This window comes from Eumetopias jubatus, unplaced genomic scaffold (assembly GCF_037043125.1).
Source record: "Eumetopias jubatus isolate StellerSeaLion01/CBP00866 unplaced genomic scaffold, mEumJub1_p1.0 scaffold_6, whole genome shotgun sequence".
Taxonomy (NCBI): Eukaryota; Metazoa; Chordata; class Mammalia; order Carnivora; family Otariidae; genus Eumetopias; species Eumetopias jubatus.
In genome coordinates this window covers 51,935,989-51,959,931 of record NW_028274812.1, presented here as the reverse complement: position 1 = coordinate 51,959,931, position 23,943 = coordinate 51,935,989, and the positions used below count along the sequence as shown (strand labels likewise).

Here is a 23,943-nt window from a genome sequence, read left to right as displayed (position 1 = left end):
GCTGCAAAGCCTATCCATGTAGAATGTGTTCTTTTCAGATTATGATAGTCTTGATTTTATTAAATGTGATTTAAATATAGTTAATTGTTGGGGTGCCTGGGTGGCTCAGTCGGTTAAGTGACTGCCTTCGGCTCAGGTCATGATCCCGGGATCCTGGAGTCCCGAGATCGAGTCCCACATCGGGCTCCCTGCTTGGCAGGGAGTCTGCTTCTCCCTCTGACCCTCCCCCCTCTCATGTGCTCTCTATCTGTCTCTCATTGTCGCTCTCTCAAATAAATAAATAAATAAATAAATAAAAAAAATCTTTAAAAAAAAATAAATAAACATAGTTAATTGCTATAAAAGCAATTGCTGCTTTTACTGTTCAGATTGTTTAATTGGGAATAATATTTTTTATACTTCTGAAGATGATTTTAAGAGTTTTGTTTATTCTTTTTAGCCCTTAATTACCTTTCAAAAGAACAGAATTTTCACTGCACTTGTGAAGCCCCTGGAATTGGCTACCTACCTGAGTTAAATTTATAAATTCAAATAAATAAATTGTAGCTATTAAGTACTCTGCATACAAAAAACAAAGTCTCTTTAGTTAATTAGTCATGACTGATGAGAAAATTAGTTTGGATTGAGAGTCATACTGTTTCTAGGATAAATAATAAGTTTTGTATGGGAAGGGAAGAGGTCAGGCCTGAGCATCTCTGCTTATTCTTAAGTTGTCAAAATCAATTAACTTCCTGTGATTAATTCCCAGTGTAAGCATTTAGCCAATCAGGGGGACCTCAGGAGGCTACGCTCTTACCTGTGGATTGCAATTGCATTCCACCATTATTAGCATGGGCATCCATAGAGAATGGAAATGTAGGGATTGAACTGAACTCTATTTTCTCTTTCTATTCTGCATTTCTTTACTCTGAGTATCTGGGGTCTCCGGATTCAAATTAATTCAGCAGAACAACAACAACAACAACAAAAATTAGACTAATTCAGTTTCTTTTTATCGACAGCTTTCTGAGCTGTAGTTTTAGTCAAGCGGGTAGGATGTAAGACCCTAGTTGTCAGGAAGGCCATTCATTAGCCCCCTGACTTTGAAAGCCCAAGCCAGAATTTGTGGAAAATTTACATAGGATGAAGAAATAGAACTATACCCTGGAAGTTCTTTTCGGATTCCAGCTATGCAGGGTTCAACTTGCTACTGTTCTCCCAGGGGAACTAGTCTGCTTCCTCTAGGAATTGCTTTGAGGGGCTTTCTTTGTCCCGGCACACTCAGTCTGCAGGAATGGAGGGCACTGTGTCCTATGTCTGGTTTCAGTAGATTCAGTATATCTTTCAAAAGACTTTAGAGGGAACCGCTCAGGACGGTAGATCTCCATGAGTCCCTCATTTATCGCATTCCCTCTAGCCTTTTCATTTGGGGCTCTTCAGAGTGTGTATATGTTTGGAATCACACAGTTAGTAAGTGACAGACTAGAACTAGAACCTGCATGCATTTGACTCCCAAGCCTGAGAACTAGGATGGATGCCAGACAGCAGTGTGGAGAGAAAAATAGACTCTGGAGAGAAGGCAGGAAACGGGAGAAAAAGAGAAATGAAAAGATAAATGTCATCCCACTTGATGATTCTAGTTGCTGATTCTATTGCTAAACCTGCAAACAAGGAAAAGTCCTCAGATAATCAAGAGACAGGAGCTCATGGCGGAGTTCCCTCACCCTTCCCCAAAGTTTAGCAACTCTGAGAAAATCTGACTGTTGACCCCAGGGAACTTTTTGCTTATGTTAACTGAAGGCTTCTCCAGAATTTGAAAAGGAAGAACTGAACTTTCACCTGGAATGAGAGTAGCATGCTTCTATTTACTGTGGGGAAGTGAGGAAGGAGGTAGCTCAAGGACATCAAGATAGTGGCCCTGTGATCACCTAATATCTGGCTCCTGCTAATATGTGGCATAGATCAGATCTGGTAGCAGGACAGATGCACGTTTCTTATTTATTTTATTTATTTATTATTTATTTAATTTAAATTCAATTAATTAACATATAATGTATTATTTGTTTCAGCAGTACAGGTCTGTGATTCATCAGTCTTATATAATACCCAGTGCTCATTAAATCATGTGTCCTCCTTAATGCCGATCACCCAGTTACTCCATTCCCCCCACCCACTTCCCTCCGGCAACCCTCAGTTTGTTTCCTGAGATTAATAGTCTCTTATGGTTTGTCTTCCTCTCTGGTTTCATCTTATTTCATTTTTTTCTCTCTTCCTCTATGATCCTATGCCTTGTTTCTTAAATTCCACATATGAGTGAGATCGTATGATAACTGTCTTTCTCTGATTGAGTTATTTCACTTAGCATAATACCCTCTAGTTCCATCCACGTTGTTGCAAATGGCAAGATTTCATTGTTTTGATGGCTACATAATATTCCATTGTACATATATATGCCACATCTTCTTTATCCGTTCATCTGTGGATGGACATCTGAGCTCTTTCCATAGTTTGACTACTGTGGACATTGCTGCTGTAAACATTGGGGTGCAGGTGCCCCTTCAGATCACTACCTTTGTTAGATGCACGTTTCTAAGCACAAAAGTTTCACTCTGTCCCTGTCAACCTGCCCTCTACCAAGCTCCTGGTGGAAAGTGGTATTGTCCTCCAAAACCATTGGAACCACATTGCCCAGGGCCTGTCACTTCTGGGCATGTCCACCAACCTGCAGGAGTTATTTACTAGCTGATGCAAGAAATGCCTGAGAAGTGAGCTTATCTTTAATTTTAGGTGAAGTAATCATTGTGTTGAAAGAAAATGCTTGGGTGGTACAGCAGGTCTAATCTATCTTATCTGTTTGGCAAACTTCTATCGTAGGCCCCTGCCTGATTTTTGTATGGCCTCTGGCCTAAGGATAGCTTTTACAGCTTTAAATCATTGGGAAAAAAATTTCAAGAAAAGAGTACTATTTTGTGGCATATGAAAGTTATATGGAATTCAAATCTCAGTGTCCATAAATGAAGTTTTTTGGAACACAGTCATGCCCATTCATTTATAGATTATCTTGGACTGCTTTCACACACAGTTGAGTAGTTGCAACAGAGACCATATGATCCACAAAGATGAAAATATTTACTATCTGACCCTTTAAGAAAAAGTTTGCCAACCCCAGATTTAAAGGATTGGATTCCTTTGTAATTCATTAATGGAGGGAGACAAAACAAAGCAAACAAAACAAAAAGTCCCTTTATAGAAACTCTGTAGAACAGAATAAAACATATGGCATGGGAGGTGCCATTAATCTGAATGTATTGCTCATGTTTGGAGTGATTAGGGCAAAAAAGGAGAAACTTAAGGCGATACCCTGAAGGTACCAGTAACTTTTGCAGCAAGCCGGAATTGGGAGTACAGAAAGGGATCTCTAAAGAAAGCCACACCACCTTCTCAGTCCTTAAAGTTTTGTGGGTTTTCCCTTCATTTTTAAATTTATTTTTATGCTCATCTAGCTTAAGTGTCTCTAAACACAGAGATATTAAAGTGTGCTTCAGGGTATCTGGAGATTTCTGAGATACAGAGAAAGCCTCCTGTGAGCCAGGCCTGGCTTATGACCATGGTCCTGGTCCCCAGTGTCTGAGAAATGAAGAAACACATCCTCTGCCTGGCCTCCTCTGGGCTACTTTGCAGGTGCTTTTGTTGTTGTTTTGTCTTTTTCTTTCTTTTTTATATCCTTACATCCAGGAAAAACTCTAGCATGTGCCTTATGAATTTCCTGCTCCCTGTGATTTGAACCAGCTTGCCTGGGATCATGCCACAGGTAGATCTCTTACACACAGGATGCCTGGTGTGTTAGGAAACCTTTGCTTATTGACAATAAGGCAGCTGGAGGGTGGCAGAACAGTTTGGAGAATTCTGTGTATCTATTCTGGGATTTTATTAGGTTGGCAGATGCAACCTGACCCAAGCAACAAGCCGGCCTTTCATTTCGGTGGGCTTCCTTGTTTCTTGAGTGCTGCCAGCAAGCTGTGCTGATCAGACATACCCTCTCAGAAGACACAGGCCTAGGCTTACCAAATGAGGGTCTCAGTGAGTTGCAACAGGACCCCATAACCTGTGTTCAGTATTTCAAAAGGCATGGTGAAAAAGACACATTTGCCCAAAAGCTCTGCAGGTAAACAAAATGTCAAGTTTCTCTCTTTTTTTTTTAACTGGAATTCTAGAACTGCGATAAGGGAGAGAAGACATTTGTTTTGGTTGAGTTCCCACCATGTGCCAACTCTGTGGGATAGAAATCGTTTTCCCCATTTTTACAGATGAGGAAATAAAGACTAGAAAAGTTGCATAACTTGGGCCGGTCACACAGCCTGTTGTAGCAGAGCTTCCAGCGTGCAGTTTGTCCGACTCCAGAGCCCTATTCCTTCCTTTATATCATGTTTCTTCATTTCTTCCTGCAGCTCAGAGCTGGGGCTGGAGGCTGATGTGGTGTTGAGTTAAAGTTGGGAAAATGCTTAATGGCTGTTTGGTAGAAAAATCTTTCAAAATATGGGGTCCATGGAGGGGGGGAATAAAAGAAGATCTATGCTGAAATATATTGGGTATCATCTTGAGACCCCTTTATTCACATAGCATTAGAAACATTCTATTGAGGGTGCCTGGGTGGCTCAGTTGGTTAAGCGACTGCCTTCGGCTCAGGTCATGATCCTGGAGTCCCGGGATCGAGTCCCACATCGGGCTCCCTGCTCAGCAGGGAGTCTGCTTCTCCCTCTGACCCTCTTCCCTCTCATGCTCTCTATCTCTCATTCTCTCTCTCAAATAAATAAATAAAATCTTTAAAAAAAAAAAGAAAGAAACATTCTATTGATAGGAGCGGGATGGGTCCTACAAAGGACAGTGATCCAGACTGAGGAAGGACAAAAGTGGGGAAAAGAATAGCCAGTGATTTGGTCAGTAGTGCTGCCTGTAGTTTGACTCTGGTCTCTCTAGAGAGTATATCATAGTCTATGATTCTGTAGCTTGGGCTAGCAGCCATATTCACATCTGAATGTATTATATTTTTGAATAGTCTCCAAGCATCCATAAATTAATAGACCTAGGATGTACACCAAGCTGTGTCTGGGGCTCTAAAACTGTCAGACATTGTGTTCGTTTGTGGCACTTGGTAGTTACAAAGTTCTGCACAAACTTGCCAGGATAAGAGAGCATGTCAGTGTTCTGTGTTCTTTTATGTGATTGTCAGTCGGGTATGGCCACAAGAAGAGAACAGAAAAGACGCAGGAAAAACAAAGTTTGTTATATTCATAGGTGCTAGAAACAGGATGTATGCCATGACACACACAGCCACACGGGAAAGCCAGAAGGAGAGTGCTGAGGCCATGGCCTGGAAAGGCAAGGCAGGGCAGGGTGAACAGTTTAAGATCTGCTGGGTTGAATAATTCCAGTGGGCTCTGGGTGGCAGAGGTGGTCTCTAGTTGTCTGTTGACTAGCCCTGGGATGAATAAAGCAGAGGACCATTGCCTCCCTACATGCAAGGGTCAGATAGAAATGGTATGGCTTTGGATTGGTTGGTTTGCGTATCAAAGCCATGCTCCCTGCTGAGTCCTTTGCCATCTCTAAGAACTGGCTAGCCCAAGGAGGGGCAGTCTCTTTCTTAGCCAGAAAGGTCTTTAAAGATGTTAAAACATCCATAATAAACAGAAAACAAATTTAAAAATGTAAGCACTACATTCAAGGATTGAACAGGTAAGATGTGAACAAAGCTGGACCCAGAGGCCAAGAAAGAGAAAGAGAAATCATTCTATGATTTGGTGGGAGAGGAGAGCAGGAATGATATGAAAGGAGCCAACCAGGCAGAGGTTGTATGGGCTTCTGTGCTCTTGATTTGGGCTGAAAATAAATGTTTCTATTAGAATATTCTGCTTTTTGGTACCATTGTTTTGAGGAGATCCATACAATCTATACAAAGGTATGGTTGTAGAAAGTACCATGGGAGTTTAGAGGAGGCTGAGAAGCAGCTGGATAATGAACTCTGCCTCACCGGGCTCCAAGTAGGCTAGAATGTCAAACCCATTTTTGTATCTTGGATAGTTCTTGCACTTTGCTTTGTACATAGTAGGTGAATCATTAGAAAACATGTGAAAGATATGAAGAACAGGAGAAAATGTTCTCATTGAGCAACTCCAGGCTCATGCTTGAAATATCCGGATAAATCAATTATTTTTTTGAGTCTCTCAGTATAAAATAATATTCAACTATCTTTTTTTAAATTCTCATTAAAATGTGAAAAGGTGGTATGATTTTTGTACTAGTACAATGGTTTGATGTAAAAATCCCTTTATCTGTCTTTGAAGTAAAGTTCACAAGCCCCTTTTGCTGATGGCTAAAAGATTAAACTTTCTAATTCCATGTCATTCAGCCACATGTAGAGCTTAAAAGTGGTCAGTTTGAGATTTAAAATTAATTAATTCAAGGTTAATTTATCCCCGTTTCCCTTTGTTTTAATTGCCTCCTATTCACCCTGTTGGTAAGGGAGGGGTTCTGCCCTGGGGGTTACAGAGATGGCCAAACACATGACACTGAACACTGGACAGGTGAGATCAAGAGCAGTTTACTAGTTATATATACTCACAGCCCAGGGAAGAGGACACTGCACGCAATGCAGAGCCACAGAGGAGTTGCACTTGGGAACACACTGAACAACCAGGAACAACCACAACTGCGGGAGACAGGCTTTGTAGTATCAGGAGGGTGTGATGTCCCCTCATTTCTGCAGGAGAATGTGATTGGTTCATTTGAATACTTTTGTGATCTGGCAGGGAACTGAAACCACTCCTCAGGGATAAGCAGGAAGTGCACTTGGGTCCCTTCCTGAGAAGGAAGGTTATTGGACTAGGAGACCTTATCTGTGGGAGCAGAGTGGAGAGGGGAACTTATAATTAAGCCATTCAAGGCCCTCTGATTTTACCAGGTGCGAAGGCAGCACATAATAGTGGACCTTAATTTTAGGCCTTACGCCACACTTTTCTCCTCCTTCATTGCTCTCAGACGGGTGATGTAAGTGCCTGGGGGTGCTTATAAATCATCATAGCAGTTGAGGAGGAGAGGCTACTTCACCTACCTATCGTGGGTTATCTAGTCCAACCCCAGATCTCTTCTGATTGGCCTGATGCTCAGCACCACACATAGACACTCTCTTGTGAAGGCTCAGGCACTCCCCAGGTCTTTCCCCAACACTCTGATTGTCTGCTCATCTCTGGGAGACTGCCTCATTTCCCTCAGTGCTAGTACCTCCGTCAGTCATGGTTAATCACCTTATTTCTGATTTCTGCTTTATGTAAGACTTGGGCCAAGCCCATGGAAGATCCAGGCAAAGGTCCCCTCTGTTTCAGGATACCGTCTCCTCAGTGTATCCTGTGTCAGCATCTTTTTTTAGGTATTCACTAGACCTAAGTTCTAGAAATAGTCTTTCCTTGCTTACTAAACTCTTATTTCCTTTTGTCCAAAAAAAATCATTGTAATTTATCATGCATACTTCCTTCTCTACGACTTATGGTATAAATTTCATGCACCAGTCTTCAGGATTTTTCGTTCTTGATAAGCAAAGCCATGTTTTGTTCAAAGCAAAACAAAAAGCTTCCTCTCTCAAACCCCAAGATTTTATTATGTAATTTAAAATTTGGTTTTACATATCAAGAATTATCTCTGCTATTGGTCTTAAAATAGTCAATTCAACAAACAATCCATGTCTTTGTTCTAGAGCTACAGCTGAACTGTCCAAAACAGTAGTCACATGTGGCTATTTAATTTGAAAGTCTAAATTAATATTGATTTAGGTGACATAAAATTTAAAATCCAGTTCCTCAGTCATAGTAGTCACATTTCAAGTGCTCAGCAGCCACGTGTATCTAGTGGTTACCATACTGGACAGTCAGTCAAATTTAGAACATTTCATAAAGTTCTTTTGGACAATGCTAGTCTAAGACTATATCCACCTTTCCCTTGAGAGTTGGTGAATTGTGAGTGAAGGGCAGTGTGTAAAGAAAGAGGGGTGAGGGTTGAGGTCGTTGAGGAAGAAACCCATGTACGTCTCAGAATGTCATCCTGCTGCAGTAACTTTGAAGGAAGTTTTGAGCTTGAGAAGCTTTAATAACTGCTTTTAATGAGATGCCCTCCGTGCTTGGGTAGAAGAACATTTTTGGCAGCTGGAAATGCTCCTGCCTACCAGTCTGTCACAGACGGCATGTATCATGGATTGCCACCCCTGAGCAACTCTCTTGTGAAAAGCATTTTTGCTTCACAGCCCAGCCCGCCCCAGCCACTGGATCCACGGAGCCTACAGGTACGTTGAGAGGTATTTTTATACCTATAAACAGTGTGTTATACATGGGGGATTTTGGCACTTTGTTTCCGTGTAGTTTAAGTTTCACAGGGTCTCTCCCTGCTCTAGAGCTCTTTAGCCTTGCTTGGCTCCCCTTCATTGACGCGGTAGAGCCGCCTGGGCCCGCTGTTATTCGCAGTCAGAGTCTTTGCCTCCAAACTGCTCAACAGGCAGACTGGGGCGATAGCTTATCTGCTCACAGCTGGTAGCAAAACCATCAGTTGATCTTTTCTATTTAATAAATAATAATGACAGCAATCACAACACATAAATTAGGTCAGCAGCTGAGTTTTGAAGAGCCCAGGTTACAACAGGTGTTATCAAATGTAATCCTGGCAACTTCTGTTGCTCCGAGGCACCAACAATCTTACCCACTTTCTACAACTAAAAGGTTAAGGTTCTGGCAGGCCGGAGATCAGACTGCTGGGCAGTCATGGTTGTACTAGGTCACAAACTGTATTGCTAACAAATTACCCCAAAATTCAGCAGATTAAAACAATAAATATTCATCATCTTATATCGTTTCTGAGGCTCAGGAATCTGGGAACAGTTTATTGTGTAGTTCTGGCTAGTTGTGTAGATCTCTCACCGATCAAGGTATGGGCCCAGGCTGTAGTCCGGTCTGCTGGGGGAGAATGTGCTTCCAAGCCCACTCACAGGGCTGTTGGTAGGCCTCAGAAGAGCCATTTCCAAGCTCATTCATGTGGGCTTCTCTACAGGCCTTCGTCACAACAAAACAGATGGATTCCTCCAGAGCAAACAATTCAAGAGAGAACAAGAGACAGAACCCAAGGTGGAAGTCATAGTCTTTGTATTACCTCATTTCAGAAGTGACTTCCCATCATTTTTGCCATATTTTATTCACTAGAAGTGAGTTACTAATTTTAGCCCACACTCAAGGGGAGAAGACTTAAACTCCACCTCTTCCTGGGAAGAGTATCAAAGAAGTTGTGGACATATATTTAAAACCACCTCACAAACCTAGGTCTTCTGACTCCAAAAGTTCCAACTTAATGTTTATATGTTACAGAGTTAAGCCAAGTAATGCCAACATCACCCCCATGTAAGTCCCACACTTTTACATTCCCTAGCAACAAGACAATTACTCTTAGCCCAAGCCTTGACTCTCATTTAGTCCCAGAAGACAGGATTGACCATGACCATTGGGCCTGTTCCTACTGCCTTTGGATTTTGCCTGGGATTAGGTAGATGCAAGTGTCCTGGCTTCCTGCTACCTGAAACAACTCTGAATTGTCTGAAGCCAGTACCAAGTCTGCAAGTATAGAATAGGGTCAGATGGACAGGTCACTATGTCCAGTGCTGCATGTGGTGCCACAAGTACTGGGGGATGCCTTGGCTGTTGGACAGAGGCCCACATGTCAATGTTGTAACATTGGCTTTGAGAACTGGAACACAATGGTAATGAAGGAAAACATTTTCAGGTTCCTAATACTGAGAACATTTGAGTAAATTTACATTTATTGATGTAAATGTGTCCCATTGTTATTATAGTATTCTGGAACTTCCAAACACTGGTGCTGACTAGTTATACTGAAGTCTTAAGTACCCTTCTAAGTTTGGCCAGATTCTGGAGGAAAAGAAAAAAACAAATATTATTACTCTCTCCTCTACATTATCAGGGACTTTCTATTACAAACTATTTCTACATAGTAAGCCAACCATCCCGCGGTGTTTTGGAGTACAGACACAGAAACCCTGTTCATATAAGATGTTTATTATTTATGGACACAGTACAGCATTATCGTGTTTCTTATTTGGTTCTTTTAGGCATCTGTGCTATTCCCTTGGAGGGCATTTCTGGAAGATGGAGGACTATTTCCAGTCATGAGTAGCAGCCCAGATACCCTAGAATATAATATGCAGGTAGGATAGGTCTTCCCATTTGTCACAGAGAGAACTGAATGCAGATTGCAAGGCAGGTGTCATTGGGTCCATAGGTCAGTGGTGAATAATTTATGAGATAAGCAGGGGTGTTTATGGGATTATGAAGCCATAAACCCAATGATACAAGGTGAGTCATGTTTTCTTCTGACAGAAGAGAATCATGTTCTCAGTGCTATGGGCCTCTGTTGTAGACTCAGCTGCAATTCCCACGGCCAGTAATGATCTGGGAGAGTGGCCATCCATCTCCAATCACTCTCTGGGCCTCTTAGAGAAACACCTAGGCTGGAAGTTCAAGGCTGTGGGACCAGGATCCTGGCCTGCCTGTGAACAGTGGCAGGAAAAGCACTCTTTAAGCAGGATCCATAAGGAGAATTTCTTTCAATTATGTGTTTCCCCCTTATTGCCTAAGCAAATATCATTGTGTTCTCATTTTTAAAAATAGAAAATATAAAAAATATTAAGAAAAACATGAAAATCAATTGTAAATTTGCTTCAAAATAATATGGAAGTGGGGAGTGACGGGGATAGGGGCAAGACTGGCCATAGGTTGTTAGTTCTTAGGGCTGGGTGATGGGAACGATACTGTTTGCTTTTGTTTCTGTTCAAAATTAAAGTTGTTTGGATTTTTTAAAGTAAAGTAGTAAGAATGGTTAAGAAAATCAGTTATAGTGCCCCACTTCACATTTCAGTTTATTTTTTTCCAGTATTTTCCTTATGCATACATGTGTTTATATCTGTACTTTTAAAGGAAAACTGATACCATACAATACATTCACCACGTACAGATACCACTGTAAAGTGCTGGGAAACTTGGACTTCCACACAAAGCCAAAAGTCTGATATGTTCAAGAAGGACTTTGAGCTAGAAATGTTACTCTGATTTTTATGGATTTTTCTAATAGTCAAGAGGGCGGGACTTATACTCATAATTATTCCTAGTTTTCTCCCCCAAATCATTAAAGGATACCTAGAGATCTTCAAAACGGGTGTTTTGTTTTGTTCTTTTTCTGTTTTTAGATGTGCTTCTGTAGGCTGAGCAACCGTGACCTTAAGGCGGCTCATGGAGAGCTGGTGGGCATGCAGCTGCTTTTGGAAGATGTACTTCTGAGCAGTGATCACATGATCATAGAGGATCCCTCCAGACAGCAAGCCACACTGGATAAACACTCTCAGGTACATAATTGGCCAGTGCTGTATTGTACTAAAGGAATTTCCTCTCTGGGAGATGGGCCAGAGAGCCACCTCTGTCCAACAGTGTCTCCCAATGGGTCCCAGGACTGTGCAGGGGTCACCTGTGGTCCATGGTATGTATATTCATTTCTTTTCACTTGAAAAATAGAACAAAGGTTGTGGGCGGCCCATTGAAACCAAATGGAACAAATAATCCAACTGGCTGGATTTCTTTAGGAGTCACACACATTTAGAGTCGGAAGACACATTTAGAACTGGAGTCGGAAGGACTAGAGGGGTATGACAGAGGCTCCGGTTGAACCCCTCCAGCCTGGGCTCTCGTCTTCATCACTCAGCTAGCCTGTGGATGCCTAGGTGCTGCCTTCTCTGAACTTGACCCTCTGAAGCTCTGAGGTACCAAGAGCCTCTAGCCCACCTTATCATGACTGGAAACAATTCTGCCCATATCTGGGAACCAGACAGAGACTTGTCTGGACACAGGGGAAGCTAGCTGGTGCCCCCATCTGAAGAGCCTCCCCTTCCGAGCCAACCTTTCCGAGAGAGGTCTGCAGCAGCCCCCTCCAATTCCTTACCTTCAGTCCGCGCCTCAGAAACTGCACTTCATCACCACTGAGACTGCTCTCATCGAGAGCACCATGGTCCTTGTCATTAAATCCCCTGGATACTTTTTAGTCCCCTTCCAAGCTGACCCCTTGGCAGCGTTTGACACAGCGTGTCCTTCTTGCAGTCTCCCTGTGCCTGGCTTCCAAAGCACAGCTCCCTCCTAGTTTTCCTCCAGCCTTGGTAGCCAGGCCTTCTCAGACTTCCCCATAGACTCCCCTCTGCCTCCTGCCTCCCCTCTTCCTCTCGCAATCCCCAAAGTATTATTTTTTGGGTTCTGTCCCGCTGCTACACTCCCAGGTCTGCATTTTGACTTCCATGATGTTAGCCACCTTTGTCTTTGTAGGCCCCTTCCTCTATAAAAAAGCATTAAAAGTGATAGTTTACAACTGTGTTAATATAAAAAAAAATATCCTATATTAAAACATTTTATTCAGCCCCAATATCCTTTATTTTGTGATTTTAAAATAAATTAAAACACCCTGTGGGCCCTGGGCACTGTGCCTTCTGTGTCTGGTCGATAAGCGTCTCCTGAACACTATTAATACTACTATTGGCTACGATGGAGATCTTTTCAGAATGCTTTGGTAATTATTAGTTTCTTTAACATCACAATAGTTCCATGAAGTAGGTATTTTCATTATTCTCCTTTTACAGGTAATACTGAAGCTCAGAAAGTTTAAGTGATGTGCCCAAAGTCACATACCTAGTGAGGAGAGAAACCCAGATTCCAGCTGAACAGTCTGGCCCTGGAGCTCCCTTCTACTCTTACCCACTACGTTGTTCCACTTCTCAGCCTCTCTCTAGGCAAACTCATCTGCTTTTGTAACTTTGACGACTTTACATGTGATGACTCATGCAATGACCATCTCCATGTCATGTCCAAGTTTCAGTCCTGTCAGATTCATGCATTCACTTCCTTGTTCCATCCCAGAGTCCGTGTCTCCCAAACTGAGCTTATTTCACCGCCCAAAACTTGCTCTTCTTTCCATATTCCCTGTCAGTGAAGCACCATCTGCCCAGTCGCCCAAGCCAAAAAATCTGGACACCCATCTTTGATTTTTCTCTGTCATACCCCACAATCAGATGCTAAGTTTTACTATCCTATTACTTTAATCTCTCTCAAGTTTGTCTACTGTTCCTCATCTTCCAACACCAACCCTCAATCAGCATCATCTCCTAATGTTAAGCTATGAGCATAACCTCCAATTGGACTCCATATATTCACTCTTGCCTTCTTCCTGTACATTCACCAGGGTAATATTTTTAAATGTAAACCTGATTACGTCACTTCCCTTATAACCCTTCAATGACTTCCAAATGCCCCAAGAATGGAATCCAAATGCTGTAACCAGACCTTCACCACCTATCCCCTGCTGACATCTCTACCCTCAACTTCTTTCATTTTATCAAATGAACCGTGCTCTCTCTCCCCAGTAACTTTGTGCGAGCCAGCGCCTCTGCTGGAAAGCGTCCTTCCTCGTCCTCCTCCTTCTCTACGTCACCATCTCATCAACTCCTATTTCTCCTTCAGGTTTCAGCTTCCACACCAGTCTTCCAGAAGCTTTTTCAGATTTTCTACGTTTGAGCTGATGCCCCTCTGTGCCAATGAGGGTGCACTTGTTATAAGCGACAGTTGTCCTACTAGCCATGACTTAAATTAGAAAGGGCACTAATCTTTCAAAACAAGTCTAAGAGGAGGTGGTTCAGGTTGGTACAGTCACCCAGGTTGGTGTAGGCCCCAGCTCTGCCATCATGGGTGTGTCTGAAAAATGTCTCTTTCATCCTTGTAAGATGAAAACAGGGGCAAAAAAGTTTTCTCCTTAAGGGACTTTAACTTTCTACCAAGGAAGAAAATCCTTCCCAGAGCCTTCTAATAGATTTTCCTTGTGTCCTACTGGCTAAAATTGAGTCACAGGTCTACTTCAGGCAAATTAGGGGAAAAGGAAGTATGTTTAGATGTGCCATCTAAATTCCACAACAGAATTAGATGTTTCACTCAGAGGGAGCATTTGCAAAGCAGGATTGCCACCAAGTAGTACCAAGATCAAGCAGCATGCTGGGCCCTTTGGGCCCTCTATTTGCTATTTCTTGGTCCTGTTTTTGATGAATTGTCATCCTTCCCTGACTTCCCCACTGTCCCCCACCTTCATGCTTTATCCTGTCTCCTGTTCCTTCTTTCATCCTTTAAAATACTTAGGAAGAGAAGACTTCTCTTATTATGAATATATTAACAAAATAGTTTGCTTTAAAGTTATTTATTTTAATTAGTTTTATTTCATGATTTGTTTTTAAATATTCATAGACAATAGGAAGCACTGGGATCTGGCCCCACATTGGGCTCCCCACTCAACGGGAAGCCTGTTTCTCCCTCTCCCACTTACCCTGCTTGTGTTTCCTCTCTCACTGTCCCTATTGCTGTCAAAGGAATAAATAAAATCTTTAAAAATGAAAAAAAATAATACACAGTGATTCCATGTTTATATGCCTTGCAAAATGATCATCACAGTAAGTCTAGTTACCGTCCATCACTATACAAAGTTAATACAATATTATTGACTGTATTCCCCAAACAGTACATTACATCCCCATGATTTTTTATTTTATAACTGGAAGTTTGTACTTCTTGATCCCCTTTACTCATTTAGTCCCCCAAACCTCCTCTCCTCTGGCAACCCCCAATCTGTTCTCTATATCTATGTTTTGATTTAATTTTGTTTTGTTTTGTTTTTTAGATTCCACATGTGAGTGAAAGCATGCAGTATTTGTCTCTGACTGACTTATATCACTTAGCGTAATACCTACAAGATCCATCCATATTGTCACAAATGGCAGGCTTTTATCCTTTTTTATGGCTGAGTAGTATTCGTGTGTGTGTGTGTGTGTGTGTGTGTGTGTGTGTGTGTGTGTGTAACCATATCTTTATCTGGTCATCCATCAATGAACACTTAGGGTTTTCCAATATCTTGGCTGTTGCAAATAATGCTTCAATGAACATAATATGCATATATCTTTTCAAATTGTATTTTCATTTTCTTCAGGTAGATGCCCAGTAGTGGAATTACTGGATCATATGGTAGTTCTATTTTTAAGAGGAATCTCCATACTGTTTTTCATAGTGGTACACCAATTTACATTCCCACCAACTGCACAACAGTTCCCTTTTTACCCTATCCTTGCCAGTACTTGTTATTTTTTGTCTTTTTTATGATAGTTATTCTGACAGGTGTGCGGTGATATCTCATTCTGGTTTTGATTTACATTTCTCTGGTGATTAGTAATGTTAAGCATTTTTTCATATACTTATTGGCCATCTGTATGTTTTTTTTTTTAATGTCTATTCAGACATTTTTAAATTTTTTGTTTTTTTGTTATTGACTTGTATGAGTTCTTTATGTATTCTGGATTTTAACCCCTATTAGGTATATGATTTGCAAATATCTTCTTCCATTCAGTAAATTACTTTTTATTTTGTTGGTAGTTTCTTTCACTGTACAGTAGCTTTTTAATTTGATGTAGTCCCACTTGTTTGCTTTGCTTTTGTTTTCCTTGCTGTTTCCCTTGCCTTTGGAGTCAGATCCAGAGAAATATCACTAAGAACAATGTCAAAGATCTTACTGCCTGTATTTCCTTCCAGGAGTTTTAAGTTTCAGGTCTTACATTCAAGTCTTTCATCCATTTTGTGTTTATTTTTGTATTTGGTGTAAGATAGTGGTCTCCTTTAATTTTTGCAGGTAGCTGTCCAGTTTTCCCAGTACCAGTTATTGAAGAGACGATCCTCTCCCCATTCTATATTCTTACCTACTTTGTCATAAATTAATTGATCATATATGCATGAATTTATTTCTGGGCTCTCTATTCTGTTCCATTGACCTATGTATTTATATTTATGCTAATACCATGCTGTTTGATTATTATAGCTTTGTAGTATAGTTTGAAATCAGGGAGCATGATACTGCTGGATTTCTTTTTCTTTCACAAGATTGTTTTGGTCATTTGGGGGTCTTTTGTGGTTCCATATAAATTTTAGAATTATTTATTCTAGTTCTGTGAAAAATGCCATTGGAATTTTCATAGAGACTGCATGAATCTGTAGATTGTTTTGTCTAGTATGAATATTTTAATATTAATTTTAATTCTTCTAATTCCATGAGCATGGAATACCTTCCCATTTATTAGTGTCTTCTTCAATTTCTTTTATCTACAAGTTATAGTTTTCAGTGTACAGGTCTTTCACCTCCTTGTTTAAATCTATTGCTTGGTATTCTTTTTGATATGATTGTATATGGGATTGTTTTCTCCGTTTCTCATTCTTATAGTTTGTTATTAATGTATAAAAACACAACAGATTTTTGTATATTAATTTTGTATCCTGCAATTTTGCTGCATTCATTTATTAGTTCCAATAGTTGGGTTTTTTTTTTTTTGTGGACTCTTTAGAGTTTTCTATATATAATATGTGATCTGCAAACAGTGACAATTTTACTTCTTTTCCAATTCATATGTTTTTTACTTCTTTTTCTTGCCTAATTGCTCTAGCTAGGATTTCCAATACTATGTTGAATAAAAGTGAGGAGAGTGGACATCCTTGTCTTGTTCCCAATATTAAAGGAAAAACTTTCAGCTTCTCACCACTGAGTATATTAGCTGTGAGTTTGTCATATATGGCTTTTATTTGTTGAGATACATTTCCTCTCTACTTACTTTGTTGAGAATTTTTATCATAAATGGATGTTGAGTTTTTTCAAATATTTTTTTCTGCATCTATTGAGATGATCATGATTTTTATCTTTCATTTTATTAATATGGCGTATCATGTTGATTGATTTGTGAATGTTGAACCATCCTTGCATTCCTTAAATAAATCCCACTTTGTCATGGCATATGATCCTTTTAATGTATTGCTCAATTTTGTTTGCTAATATTTTGTTGGGGATTTTTATATCTGTGTTAATTGGGGATATTGGCCTGTAATTTTCTTTTTTGTGGTGTCCTTGTCTGTTTTTGATATCTGGGTAATGCTGGCCTCATAAAATGTGTTTGGAAACATTCCCTCCTCTTTAATTTTTTGGAAGAGTTTGAGAAGGAGAGATGTTAAATCTTCTTTGAATGTTTGGTAGAATTTATCAGTGAAGCTGTCTGGTCTTGGACTTTTGTTTTTTGGGAGGGAGGTTTTTGATTACTGAATCAATCTCCTTGCTAATAATTGGTCAATTCAGATTTTTTGGTTTTTTTATGATTCAGTCTTTGAAGATTTGTAAGTTCCTAAGCATTTATCTATCTTTCTAGATTGTCCAATTTATTTGTATGTAATTGTTAGTAATTGTCTCTTACAATCCTCTGTATTTCTGTGGTATCAGTTGTAACTTCTCTTTCATTTCTTTTTTTTATTTCTTTTATTTCTTTTATTTCTTTAAACTCTCACTTTTTTTCTTGGTGAGTCTAGCTATAGGTTTGTCAATTTTGTTTATTGTTTCAAAGAACCAGCACTTCATTGATTTTTTAAAATTATCTTTTTAGTCTCTGTTTTATTTATTTCTGCTCTGATATTTATTATTTCCTTCCTTTTACTAACTTGGGCTTTGTGTCATTTAAAGCCAATGTTTCCTTATTTGATTTTTCTGTCTGGACTATCTATTAACTGATACAAGTGGATGTCAAAGTCTCCTACTATTATTGTATTGCTGTCATTCTCTCACTTTAGGTCTCTTAATATTTGTTTTATGTTCTTTGGTGCTCCTACATTGGGTGCATATATATTTAGAAATGTTTTACCTTCTTGAGATTGATTCCTTTATCATTATGTGGGGCCCTTCTTTGTCTTTTATTATAGTCTTTGTTTTAAAGTCTGTTTTGTCTAATATGAGCATAGCTACACCAGCTTTCTTTTCATTTCCATTTGCAGGGAATATCTTTTTTCCATCCTTTCACTTTCAGTCAGTGTGTGTCCTTACTTATGAAGTGAGTCTCTTATAGGCAGTATATAAAAGTGCCTTCCTTTTCTATCCATTCAGTCACTCTGTGATTTTTTTTATTAGAGAATTTATTTGCATTTATTTTAATTATTGATAGGTAGGTACTTATTGCCATTTTTTTACTTGTTTAGTGACTGTTTTTATAGTTCCTTTCTATTCCTTCCTTCTTCTCTTTCTTTCTTCCCTTCTGGTTGATGACTTTTTTTAGTGTTATGTTTAGATTCTTTTCTCATTTTCTTTTGTGTATTTAATATAAATTTTTGCTATGTAGTTACTGTAAGGTTCACATATATCATCCTATGTATATAACTGTCTCTTTTAAGTTGATAGCAATTTACATTTGAACATTTTCCAAACCCTACATTTTAACTACCACACCCCTTCATGTTTGTTTTTGATGTTACATTTTACATCTTTTTCCTTTATTTATCTCTTAACTAATTATTGTAGTTTTAGTTAATTTTACTTTGGTCTTTTAACCTTCATAGTAGCTTTATATATTAACCCATTACCTTTACTATTTATTTGCCTTTTCCAGTGAGATTTTTACTTTTGTACGCTTTTTTGTTGTTGTTGTTGTTGTTAACAAGTAGTGCCATTTCTTTTCTGCTAAAAGAAGTCCCTTTAACATTTCTTATAAGGCCAGTTTAGGAGTGACGGATTCCTTTAGCTTTTGTCTGGAAAACTCTCTCTTCTTCAATTCTGAATGATAACCTTCAGGTAGAGTATTTTTGGCTGGAGGTTTTTTCCTTTCAGTACCTTGAATATATCATGTCACTCTCTTCTGGCCTGCAAAGTTTCTGCTGAGAAATCTGCTGACTATGGTGTTTCCCTTGTATGTAACAACTGGTTTTTCTCTTACTACTTCTAAGATTCTCTCTGTAAGTTTTGACACTTTAATTATAATGTGTCTTGGTGTGGATCTCTTTGAGTTCATCTTATTTGGAACTCTCTGGGCTTCCTGGACCTAGATACCTGTTTCCTTCCCTAGGTTAAGGAAGTTTTCAGTCATTATTTCTTCAAATAATTTTCTGCCCATTTCTCTTTCTGGAACCCCTATAGTGCAAATGTTATTCTATTTGATGTTATCTCAGAGGTCCCATAAGTTATCTTCATTTTTTAAAATTCCTTTTTCCTTTTGTGGCTCTGTCTGGGTGAATTCCATTGCTTTGCATCTAGCTTGCTGACCCATTCATCTGCTATATAGATAAATAGATAAACATCTGATGTTTAAATGCTCTACTGTATTTTTCAGTTCAGTTATTATATTCTTCAGCTCTGTGGACTCGTGTTTGGTACTTTATTATATTTTCTATCTCATTGTTGAAACCTTACTGTGTTAATCCATTCCTCTCCCAAGTTTGGTAAGCATCTTTATGACATTTACCCTGAATTCTTTATCAGGTAGATTACTTAGCTCCATAGCATTATGGTCTTTTTCTGAGTCTCTCAGTCTTGGAGTGCCCTTGTGTAGCTGATGAAACTTCTCGTTCAACCTTGCCCCAGCTCTTGGTTGTTTCTTGAAACTTTGTGATCGTCTAATCAGCCTAATTTATTATTGATATGTCCTTGTTATTGAGGATGTACCAAGGCCTGTCAGTGTTCCAAGGGGAGAAATTTCATTTAGCACCAAGTTTCAGGCTAACCTGAAGCTAGACCCTCAGGCAGCAGCTTTTAAAATATGCAAATATATTGGGGTGCCTGGGTGCCTCAGTAGGTCAAGCATCTGCCTTGGGCTCAGGTCGTGATTGAGCCCCATGTCAGGCTCCCTGTTCAGCGGGGAGTCTGCTTATCCCTCTCCCTCTTCTCCTCCCCCCTCACCCTACTTGTGCTCTCTCTCTCACAAATAAATAAATAAAATCTCTTAAAAAATATATGCAAATATAGTCTTGTGCAGCCACAATCATAATCCCTGCTGGCCTCCAGACCAAAAGATCTGAAGATATCCTCTGGGTGACAGTTGCAAAACTTGGGACTCTACATGAGTGTATAAGCTCTTTCTGGGAGGACTTATTGAGCTGTATCGAGGCATGGGAGGTGCACAAGGATGGTGTCTTCCTGCTTATGTTCTCTGGGAGCATCTCTGTAGCCTCTAGATGTAGAGAAAACCTGAAGCCTGCTCCTCAGGCTGAAGCTGCAGGCTACGTAAATAGGCTTTTTTCACAGGAAGACAGGGTTGTGCTTCAGTCTGCTGTCTGCCATGCCCTGAAGGGGTGGCCTGCCAGGTGCTGCCTTTCTGACTGTTACATTGCCTTGGAGCTCAGGAATGTCAGCCCCCTTGGCCCCCAGGTCCAGGCAGTCAAGGAGCATCCCCTGTGTGGATTGCCTATATCCACTGGCTTTAACTAGGCAGCTGGAGAATGTAGGGGGTGGGACACTCCAGCTTCAGAAAGGCAGCAGGAAAATGTCTTAACTCCCTGTGCCTGGGGGCTTTGGGACGGCAACAGGAGGAAGGAATATCCTGTCTGTGTGCATATTCTGGCTTTAGGCTGAGAGCAGGAAAATGCTGGGACTGCTCACAGTTGTCAGCCCCATCCAGAGTGCAGGAGTCTTGCAACCCTCTGTGCTCACCAGCTTTAGCTAAGGTGTGGGAAAATGCTGCTGCTGCTTGCTCTTGCCTACCCCAGCTAGGGAGCAGGGAAGTGTTGCAACTGGCTCCCGCTCTGGCTCCAGCAAGGCAGCCAATTGCCCCTGCTTGTCTTAGCAAGGTGGTGGTAGGAGGGTTTTGCCTCTGAGTTCACTCACCGGTGCTAGCAGGGTAAGTGGAGGGTGAAATATTGGCATCTGCCAGTGACATCTCCCATCTCTGGGGAGAGTTCATCTGCCCCTCCCCTCCATTTGCTTTTAGATTAGCCAATAAATCTCCTACACGTATAGTGTAGGTGCTTTTCAAACTGTTATTTTTTTTGCTGGGTCTTCAGGTGAAACTGCACACAAACCCTTTAAAAGGGGCATCTTGGGGCTTTTTGAGCAGAGGGGGCTACATGGCCCGTAGGCTGTCCCCTCCTTGTCACCATGCTCAGCCTTGGTCTGTTGAATATTTTCCATCACTCTGTAAGGTTTTATTTGATGAAAAGTTTCCTGAGGATAAAACAAATCTGGAAATCTTGGGTTAGCTGCTTAGTGAGGAGGTAGGCTACTTGAGGGGCTGTCAGCTGTGCGCAGGGCTATGGGCTCTCCCCTGGGTCTGGCTTGCCAACTCCACCTCTGACCAACCTTCTTTCTGGCAGCTGTGCCTTTATGTAGATATGTTAATAGCACTGATCCAGTTACACTACATGGGTGTTCTTCCTGTTCTGAGCCAGGAAACTTGAGTATCTGAGGTGCTGTTACCTGAATGTTCTCTGAGGCCCTTCTTGCCATAACAGCATGATCCAGGTTTGCCATCTTCGTCTGCAAAGCAATGCTCCTTTTCCTGTGACTGAGACCCTGTCATCAGGGTGAGGGCCTGGATGCAGGTCCCCGTTTTGTCTGTCGCTCTCTGGGTGACTCTGGCCCTCTTTACACTCTGGCTGCAGGAGAGGGGAACCTGAAAACCTCATTCCCTCCACTCCTCCAGGGCTCAGAGCAACCCCTCAACAAACACTGATTTAGGGAAAGTACCAATGAATGAATAAACAAATCATAATTCTAAAGGAAAATTGCCTGTTGAATAATAAATTCAAATTAAGAGACATGTAAACTTTTAAAGGATGGGAGAAGGAATAGGAAATAAGATAAACTCACGTTTCCATTTCCTTATCCATAAAACAAGTAAAATCCCTAATCTGAGGTTATATTACAGCCCTACCGTGATGGGGAATTAAATCTCAAGTGTGTTGAAGGGCACTTTCCAGAATGCAGAGGCTAAACATGAAAGGCTCAATTTTTCAAAGGCAGGTAAAATGTTAGTACCCAAGTAAGAGTTTTTAAAATGAGTGATTCAAGACTCAGCAGAAAGCTGAAATGGAGACATTTCCCTCTTTCCGGTGTCCTATCTATTTAGAAAGGATGCTTTTACCCTTTCTAAGCTCTAACTGTGCTGTAAACCCATGAATCATTCCTTCTGGGGAAAATAGGCCTTTTCCAAAATGTTCGTTCTGCATGGGCTATATGTAAAAGTTATCCCATATTGATCTATAATTAATAAGGAAGAATTTCTGTAATGCTTTCAGGCAGATTTGTCCAGAGTGCCAGTATTCAGAAGTCCGTTCCAAAGCAGCCCAAAAGCCTCCAGGCTGCTGAGGGGCCCATGCAATGCAGTGATGTCCCTTGCTTTCTTGAGATCATTTCTGGTGCTGTGGAAGCAGCTGGAATTGCTAAAGGAGCACTGCAAGTCCAGGAGAGCGATTCTGTCTCCTTCCACAAACAGTTCTCAGAACTCTACGAGTGAGTGTTGCTGAGGTAGAAATTTTTGTGAATGAGTGGAATCTGGGGTCTGATAAATTCCTCCCCTTACTCTGAGGGTGAGATTTGGTCCATAATCCTGGTACACCCAGCCCCACTGAGCACAGAGGAAGCTGGGCAATGTGTCCTATAACCAGCGCTTTACAGGAAAAGCTGGGTTCTGTTGACTGCAGGGACAGTGCCTGGTTCCACTAAGGAACACTGTGTATCATTTACCTAGAGTTCTGTCTCTGGGAACTTGAGCTTGTCAAATGTGCCCATGGTGCTGACTCCTCAGCTATTTTAGTTCATAGGATCCCAGTGAGCCCTGGGTAGGGGGATGATGCTGCCATAAACTAGTCCCCATTTTCCGCCCCATCAGACCCAAGTGTTGAGTCTCTGAGAGTTTCATGAATTGCCGCCAGAGGTATAATATGGTGCAACATGAGGTTTTAGGTATGTGGGATGGTGGGGTGTTTTCACAGCTTCAGGCTCTAGCTAGGATGACTTAGCTGGCAGGAAAGACATGTTGCTTTTGCCATGTGTCTGTTATCAAACAAGCATTCATTAAGCATCCACTCACCATCCGACCTTACTTCTTGGGCACAAGAAGGTTCTCTTTGGTGGCATAGTCCCAGTGGTCTATCTTACAAGTTATTATGGTCAACTTCCCTGGTAACTAGGGAATGAGAGAACTTGTCAATATTTTGAAGAATGAAGACTGAAGTTATATGTACCCAATGGGAAAAGGCCTCAGGATTTAATATTGACTAAGGGAGTGGCAACTGTGGTAAAATTAGATGTCAATGTGAGTGACTGTAATGGGTTGGGAGGTTTATACGTGATGACAGAAAACAGAATGTGAATGGAAATGATTGTCAGAGAATCTGAATAGGAAAAACATATGTTTGTTTGCTAATTTCTGTCTCTCTTCTTCAATAGAACTGACATTCTCTACCCCAGCATGAAAGCTATAGCTAGGCGGATGGGGAAAGAAGATGAATTCGTAGGTATTATAATAAGTAGTCAGTCTATTCTTCCCCCCAACGGAGCTTCAGAAATTGAAATAAAAACCCAGCAGGTATGCAGGAACTCTTTTGAATGTGACTTTGAAATTTTGCTTTATGGCATAAGCATGTAAAACTACAGGTACACCCAAGTGGCATTTTTTTCTAAGACATTAAGTGGAGATTGAAGGCATGTAAATCATTGAACAGGCTCAGAGGGAACTAAGTATTTAAAAGCATGTGGAGCTTTGATTATGCAAATAACTATCGCTAATACCTCCATTTTGTAAGTCTAGATCTTCATATTTTGATTTTCCTCTAGTTAAGGTAGACTACCACAAAAAAAAGAGACTATGATAGAGAACATACTAACATCTTAAACTTAAAATCTAGCACACAATTATCCACTCCCTCCAACACACACACACCCATGAAAATGGAATATTCAAAATAGCTCCTGTGATTGTTTTTCTGAGAATAAGACAACATGATTTACACACTAGTCCATTTGGTGTGCTAGATGTGAGAGGTTGTTTTCCCAAGTGTTTGTTCA

At 40.6% G+C, this 23,943-nt stretch overlaps 1 protein-coding gene across 1 annotated transcript in view; it reads left to right on the top strand.

The window, feature by feature from the left end:
* The window catches only part of LOC114209955 (uncharacterized), a 134,401-nt gene that overhangs the window by 77,619 nt on the left and 32,839 nt on the right, over window positions 1-23,943 (top strand). Inside the window, 6 exon segments of the mRNA XM_088024267.1 lie at window positions 8,155-8,308; window positions 10,136-10,231; window positions 11,270-11,425; window positions 22,173-22,326; window positions 22,329-22,386; window positions 23,326-23,464. Coding sequence (XP_087880393.1) covers window positions 8,155-8,308; window positions 10,136-10,231; window positions 11,270-11,425; window positions 22,173-22,326; window positions 22,329-22,386; window positions 23,326-23,464 — 757 coding nt within the window.